The 7,976-nt window shown below is 47.9% G+C and overlaps 1 protein-coding gene across 1 annotated transcript; it reads left to right on the top strand.

Moving 5' to 3' along the window:
- Nucleotides 1–2,340: 2,340 nt before the first annotated feature.
- On the top strand, nucleotides 2,341–2,574 carry CCR75_007934 (uncharacterized protein; the record flags this gene model as incomplete). Its single annotated transcript, XM_067965990.1, has 1 exon — nucleotides 2,341–2,574. The coding sequence occupies one exon, from the start codon at nucleotides 2,341–2,343 to the stop codon at nucleotides 2,572–2,574; it is 234 nt and encodes a 77-aa protein (XP_067816006.1).
- Between the last annotated feature and the right edge of the window lie 5,402 nt (nucleotides 2,575–7,976).

Genomic DNA, 7,976 nt, shown 5'->3' with positions numbered 1-7,976 from the left:
TGTGAGATAAGTCCTCTCACGTCCACGATGTCCACTTGTTGGTGCATCGTGACACTCATACATGATGCACAAGCGCAAATCATTGTGAGTTGGGACGACGACACTTGGAGTGTCGCCGGCAACGGCTGTGTAATACAATAAGTAGTTGCGTGTTGTGTATCGATCGGATGACGATCGATATAATGCCGGTAAATCATTAAAAGAATTATCGGATGGATTCATCAGATGATCCATCAAACATAGAAGGTCCTTATCTTCTGCGTAGACTTTCTTTATGTCATCAACTAAGGTTGATGACGGAACACTCGTAGTGAGTGTTGCAACAGTAAGATCACTTTCACTGTTGGGGTGCACAGCTGACTCGAAATGGGGTCGGCGTGATAACGGATCAGCGACGACTTTAAGTCGTCCTGGTTTATATTCGACGGAAAAATTTTACTCTGCGAAAAAGGATAGCCACCTCGCCATTCTTTGCAAGAGGTGTGGGCTATTTACGCCCGCGCGTAATGACGCATGGTCCGTATATACGATGAGCGGTCTATCTCCGAGGAGATAGACCCTAAATTAAGGCAGTGCATATTTCATGGCAAGGAGTTCCTTGTCATGCACTGGGTAATTGCGTTCAGCTGGTTGCAGCTGACGCGATTGAAAACAGACGACGCGCTCCGCGCCGTCTGTATCATATTGCATTACCGCACAGCCGATTGCAAAATCGTTGGCGTCACAGACCACATGAACTGGTCAGTTTTGGTCGACAATCGCCAAGGCTGGCGATTACATCAAGCTTTCTTTGATACCTTCAAAGGAACGCAGACAATCAGCATTCCATAAATATTTATCATCTTTATTCAAGAGACGAAATAGGTGAAGTGTTATCTCGGCATGATCGCGTAAGAACTTGTGCAAGTACGCTGCTAGTCCAAGGAACTATCTAAGCCCCTTGACATCGACTGTAACGGGGTGTATCGTTACATGAAATTAACACTTAAAGGTTGTTAATTAATATATTATCTAAAAGGTAGATAATATTTGGAGGATATTACTTTATATAGTAATATCCTGAATTCTTATCCATAAATAGGTATAGGCCATTATGTCTATTTATTCCGCAGACTAATCAGCTGTAGAAGTAATCAAAGAGAGTTACAAGATAAGATAGAGATAAGAATTCATTTACATGTTTAGTATTAGGTTATAGTTAAGTCAGCATTTACAAAGATAGATTAAGAGACACTTAACTATATTAATACAGTTTTCATTTTACCCTCTTAAGTTAACTTGTCTTCAGAGAAGTCTTCCTCTGCACGTACAGTGTACGTCACCTAACGAAAGGCACCACTCACAACTGAAGCAGTGTGAAGTGGACTTGTACTGAAACAGTACAAGTCGTAGTGCCCCGTTACAGTGTATCTAAGCTCGAGACGCAATGTGCGTCCACCCTTGCGTCATGGCCCATGCAGACAGAGAAGACGTCGATGGGCAATGCAGCAAGATGACGGCGTCATGGGTCCGCGCTCAAGCAACAAAAGCTCGCGAAACAGCAGAGATCACGTCACTTGACGGCGTCACTTTTTCTGACGTCACACTCTCGTAGAACGAGCATGTTGCAATCGCGTCTATCATGCGTCCCAAGAATACCCGACTGTGATTGGTCAGTAATCGGCGTACCATGAAGGACCCAAAGACGAAATCGAAACGTTGCCACCCGTCATTTCCTCCAGCGTCAATTTGCCATCACGCGCACGAGTTGCAAGCTCTGCGAGTCCTATTAGCACACCTGCAAAGCTCGAGGGATCGGTATATTTCAGCACTGGTGTAACCAGACTTGATGGCGTCGACACAGCTACACTCATGTCGACATTGTCTCGATAAACAATCTCCTATCGCTCTGTGTCAATCATAGCACTGATCCCAGGAATTTCCAATAATGCTGAAGCACTGGCCTTTACAAAAGCCGACATAAAGCCAACTTCCACTGCGCTTGGCTTCAAACGCATCCTTGTACTGTTTGAAAAAAAAAGATCCATGAGCTTTAACATTCGACTTCTTCAAACTTCGTTAGCACTAGCGGCGTGTTCTGAGAATTTTTTAGCAGTTTGGCCGTCTGGAGACGAAATCGATTTATTTTACCACGACGAAAGGAACGCCCAGACATAACCAGTAATGGATCGACGCCAGCAATCGATTTTGGAGTCGAAGGTAGTGTAAGAGATCGCAGAACAGGGGTCGAAAGAGGCGTCACAGCTGCAAGAGTTCGAGGCAGTAGCAGAGCCTTCATTCCAACGTAGAATGGAGAAGAGCGGCACGTCAACCTCCACAATCTGGTTCACGCCAGCCAGTATGGTGGTAATTGTACCGCGCTGGGGGGCACGGACGTCGACGCTCACCTTGTCCGTGTCCACGACGTCGTCCTCAGTGACAGCGTCTCCTGGCTGCTTTAATTTATTCTACGACAGTTCGTTCCGAGACCAAATAACCCATGTATGGCAAAAGAACGTCGGCTCAAACGAACTTGTAGCGGCGATGCGGCTGAAACGTTGCACACAAGCGGGTAAATCCGCTTGTTCAATGTAGCGCAATGGGCTTGGACGAGCGTGCAATTAAGACGCCGGCAGACTAGGTAAGGACGTGAGGGAGCGGTACGCTGGCCATTGACACGCAGCGCAGCGCGTAGAACGACGGGTTCATTTTATGTGGGGAGGCGAAAAGATTTTTTTGTAAATAATATCATTAAAGTCAATTCGAAATGCGCTTTAATCCGAGAGCGATGTAGAGCACATTAAATTCGACCTAATCAGCCACTACCCGTCCTAAATATGACTTGGCGTCAACTGAATCTCCATCTTAAGAGAAGCAGCCTTGGTTAAAGCCATGGAGGCGATTTTTATCATCACTTATGCAACGGCGACGCTGCGCTTCGCTGCAACAGCCGTATGTTTTCTAAAGTTATATCGGCTTTTTGCACGTGGCATCTCAATTGGCTAGATGCATCGTCATGCCCAACCTCGTGCCCTCGAGCTCTATGTTAACGTTTGAATCAATCAACAAGCTCGCGTTTTTCCGTTCACTTGCGTGTGAGCATAAAGCAGAATTAACAAATTAGAGCGCACTACAAATGGACAGACTAAGTCAACAATACGTTGAGGCGCTTAAAGCGCATGAAGGTGATACAATCACTGTTCTCTTAGCGACTGGGACTCGTGCCATTGTTCCCAAGGTTCCACTGAACTTAGGTATAAAGTTTCTGGACTTTGACAATTAACACTGAAAGGTTGTTAGTTAATATATAATCGAAAGGTAGATAATATTTAGGGAGTATAACTTTACATAGTTTAATTTCGATAGCTTATATATTGGAAAATATGGGCCGTTGGATATACTTGCTCCGCGGTCCAGTCAGCGCTGGACGCGCGCAAAGAGAGAGAAAGATAAGGTTTTATTACATGTTTTGTATTAGTATATAATTAAGTTAGTATAAATAGCTAGGAACAGATGAACTTAATTGTATTAAATACAGTTTTCCTTTAACACTCTTTAACGCAAGTAATTTAAAGAGAGTCTTCCTTTGCACGTACAAGTGTACGTGAAGTGACGTGGGGCACCACTCGCACTGAAGCAGTACAAGTCCGCAGTGCCGCGTTACACCTGGTAGCACTTTGTAGTCCGTCCAAGGACCACAGTTTTATCATCTTGACATGGACATGTTAGATGTTAATAAAGAAAAATAGCTAGACTAATGATAAACAGAATCTTAATTTTCTCTAAAAGCGCTCAACGTTTTTACTTTCTATAGGTTATGAGCCCAATGGCTGACACGACTGATACGAAGCCTAAGGCGGCACCATCAGGTCACGCGAAGGCCTCGCCAGCCCCTGGGGCATCGCCAGCACGCGTTGCTACGTCAACACGCGCTGCTGTAGTCGTTAAAAGGTGAACAGCTCGCAAAAGGAGCTTGGCGACCAAAGACAAGATACTCGCGGCTACACGCCCGATGACTATCGACGCACTAATGGACTCACCCTAACAAAAGCCAGCTGCGCCATCGCCGAGATCGCGCGCGCCTGATCACCCAGAGTCGATGTTTGCGTCACTCGCGCTGGTTGCCAGGCACCGCTGCATCAGCCCAGACAGGCGCCAGCTCCGGCTGGTGCTGCAGCGGCACACGCTTCGGCTTCAGCACACACGATGCAAGCTCCGGAGACAGCAGGTTACTTTGTGACATCTAACGCTAGTCAGAGGAAGCTGTCCATACGAAACTTCGATGGATCTGAGCTCCCCAAAAAGCTTGGATCTGTTTTTCTTATTGGGGCCGCACGTCCTTGCACGCCATTAACCTGGCCGAGGCCTCGTGCGGATATATGTGGAGTGAGGACGTTAAGGTCGACCTGCTCGAGCATCATCACAGTGGTACGGCTGAGAGATACTTTCACAAGCTGGTGGACACGTGGTGGAACCAAAGAGCGACGCTGGACTATGTCATGTGCCAGCTGCTCGCGACGTTTAAGACTATAATAACTTCTAGTCAAGCCATGAACATATTCATGCAAAGAAAGAACCTTAAGCGCACGTGGGCTGAGCATTTCTCTACATGGTCGCTGTGAGCGACGCACGCGGAGGCGCGGACTCGCTTGTGCTGGACAACATTGTCCACCACGCGTCGCCGGACCTGATGAACGTCATGCGCGCGAAATATGACCCTACGCGTGTTGACTATACCTGCACCATGCCGAAGAGCTGGCACATTTTGCGCAGTCGATCGAGCTCGGTAGTGGGGCAATCGGACGTGAAATCGTCGCTGCCCACTTGGAACCGAAGCGCAAAGACATGCGGACCTGGTACGGAAGTGGCAATGTTGGTCATGTGCAAGCCGACTGCAGATCATGGAGAAAAGGCAGAACCAGACACAACCACTGAAGGTGGTGGTACGAATTTAGCACTTACCGAGAAAAAGTCGAGGGGGCGAAAGAATAAGGCCAGACTGAACAAGAAAAGCAAATACGGGATGGTATTTGCAGTCTGTGATGCAAGTGCAAAAGATACGAATCCATGAATTCTTGACAGCGGCGCAAGTCGCCACCTTGTAAATGACGAGTCAATGTTTATTAATTCGGTCGCGTGCAACCAGGAGATCGTCGTGGCTAATGGTGAATTAATTCATCTGACGCAAGCGGCAGTGTGCGACTTAAGGTGATAGCACAGTGTGGAACAAACCGTGACGCTAACGGACGCTTATTTGTTGCCGCGACTGTCAAATAATATCGTTTCGTATGGAGTTCTTGAGGGAAAGGGTTTTACCTCTTATTTATGGCGGAGAGAAGCGCGCGATTGCTAGGCGCGATCGCATTTGATATTACTATGGATAGTAACGTATTTTACGTCGAAAGGACGGCAACTCGAAGTAAGCAGAATACTAAAGAAGTAATCATGGCGGCGCTTGAAAAAAACGCGGCCAATGATGTGGTGAATGATTTACAAGAGGGCACTTTAATGCAATTCTATCGGCGTTTTAGGCATCTTGCCCTCGATACTATCGAGCGAATGGCAAGCGATCCAGTCTCTGGCATTCGCCTGACGAGTAAAAAGCGAATGGCATGCATTTCGTGCATGGAGGGCAAGCAGACGCGCAATGATCAAGCACAACAGGACAGCGGAACTAACTCACCAATCGACAGGATCGGCGGTGCAGTATGCTCGGACCTGAAAGGAGCGATGATGCCGCAGGACAGACTTGGCAACCGCTATCTGATTTACTTTGTTGAGCACTTATAAAACTACTGCCGATGATTCCTCGCGCTAACAAAGGATGCAGCAGCCAAGCAGTTTAAAGCATTCTTGTTTTTTTGAAAAGCGTTTCGGCTGCCGAATTCATGTGGTGCGCACAAATGGCGGAGGCTAGTATGGCAACGTCGACCTATTCTGCAAGAAAACCGGGGTATCAGGGCAAGTATCGGAAGCAAGAAACCAGGCATCGAACGGCAAAGCAGAACGAATGCACAGGACGGTGCTCAACTTGGCTTGAAGCATGGTGTTTGCCTCAGCGCTGCCGCTGCATTTTTGGGGCGACGCAGTTCAGTATGCGGCTTACATACTTAATCGCAGCCCAAGCCGAGAGAACACGAAGCGGGCGTTTCCACTAGAAGTGCTGACAGGAAAGGTACCGAACCTGCGCGAGATCGTCGTTTTCGGCTCTCTCTGCAGTGTGTATCGGGACCCTCGCAAGAATTCGCTGAGTATCGTGCGCAGGTATGCACTATAATCGTCATAAGCGAGGAAACAAAAGGCTACAAGGTGTACCCGCGCAAGAAAAAAAAAGTTGATCATAACCCAACCCGTCAAGAACATCGACACACTATTGGATAAGCAAAACGAGCAACTCTGTCAAGGTAAAAAGGATGTAGACAGAAACTTCTCAGCAGGTACCACAGCATCAGATGTGGCCACCATGTCACAAGGTGAAAAGAAGGACGCGACGACTTTCGCAAAGAGCCAGAGGCCATAGACGAGGTATGCATACGGTACGCGTTGGGCGTCAAAACGTGCAGAGGCGGCTAAGGCTCAGAAGGAGCCGACGACAACCAATGGCATCAGTGATTGCTGCTTTTAAACAGGACCCCATAAATTTCAGCGAAGTGATGCAAAGTGAACAGTGTAATGGATGGGTCAAGGCAATAGAAGTGATAATTGCGGCGCTCCAAACCTACAACGTCTAGCAAGTCGTCAACGTCCGCCTGGCTCTAACGCATTACATATCAAGTGGGTATATAAGACCAAGACAGATGCGCAAGGAAAGGTCGAGCAATTGAAGGCACGACTTGTCGCTTGTGGACACGTACAAGTTCTGGGCGTCGACTTCAATTTGATTTTTGCGGCAGTAATGGACCTATTGACCGAGAAGATTATTCCAGCTCTAGCTGCGGCGTGTGGGGTGTCTGCTAAGCATGGCGACATCCTCAACGCATATGTCAAGGCGGACAAGGAGGAACATCTGCAGATATTCCTGCAGCTGCCGCGCGGCTTGAGTATCTCCACCGAGACGATCAACAAGTACGATGGTGAAAGCGAAAGAGATAGCTATACAAGAGCCTCTACGGGCTGAAACAGGCTGGCCGACTATGGAGTCAGCTGTTGCACGCACGCCTAGTCGAAGCCTGTTTCCAGTGCTGCGAAAGTGACATGTGTTTATACTGGAAAAAGATAGGGAAGATCTCGTCGTTGTTGGAGTGTATGTTGATGATCTTCTCGCTACCAAAACGAATGCGGCAGCTGTGAATCGCCTTTTCGACAGCCTGACATCCCTATCAATCAAGGACCTAGGGCTTGTCAGTAAGTTTCTCGGCATGCCTATCGACCTTAATGGCAAAGGAGGCTACACTCTGGATCAGGAGGAGGCAATCGGTGACCTTCTTCGTGGAAACGGACTAGAAATCCGAATTGTACGGGTGCACCAATTGTGGTGACTGTTACGAAGTGCAAGCAAAGACGCAACTCTTCTAGGCTCGGAAAGTGCGAGTGCAGGACCAACTATTGGATAGTCTTAGTCACTTATTGGAAGTTTGCTGTGAGTAGCGCGGTACACCCGGCCTGACATCGCTTTTGCGCTTCTTAAGGCCGCACGTCAGACGCATGCACCACGGTTAATTTACTGGAGTCTCGCTAAGAAGGTTGCGAGGTATGTGAAAGGTACTGCTAGCTTAAAAATTACCATGACTCCGGCTCAAGATCGACACCAAGCCCTGCGATTGAAAGCTTATAGCGACGCCGACTTTGCTGGGGACAAGTTCGACAGAAAGTCGATGACTGGTGGGGTGTTGCGCTTAAGTTGCATGGCAGTCAACTGGGGTGCCTGCAAGCAAAGTGGCATTCGTTATCGACTATGGAGCCCGAGCTTGTCGCTGCCTCAGAGACGGCGCGCAAAATGCTCGGCCTCTGCAAGATGCTCACCAAGATCGGAATAGCTCCATCTTTGCCGATGTATC

Source organism: Bremia lactucae, linkage group LG7, assembly GCF_004359215.1.
Source record: "Bremia lactucae strain SF5 linkage group LG7, whole genome shotgun sequence".
Lineage (NCBI taxonomy): Eukaryota > Oomycota > Peronosporomycetes > Peronosporales > Peronosporaceae > Bremia > Bremia lactucae.
The sequence above is the reverse complement of the archived record's forward strand: the minus strand, read 5'-3'. Positions and strand labels throughout refer to the sequence as shown.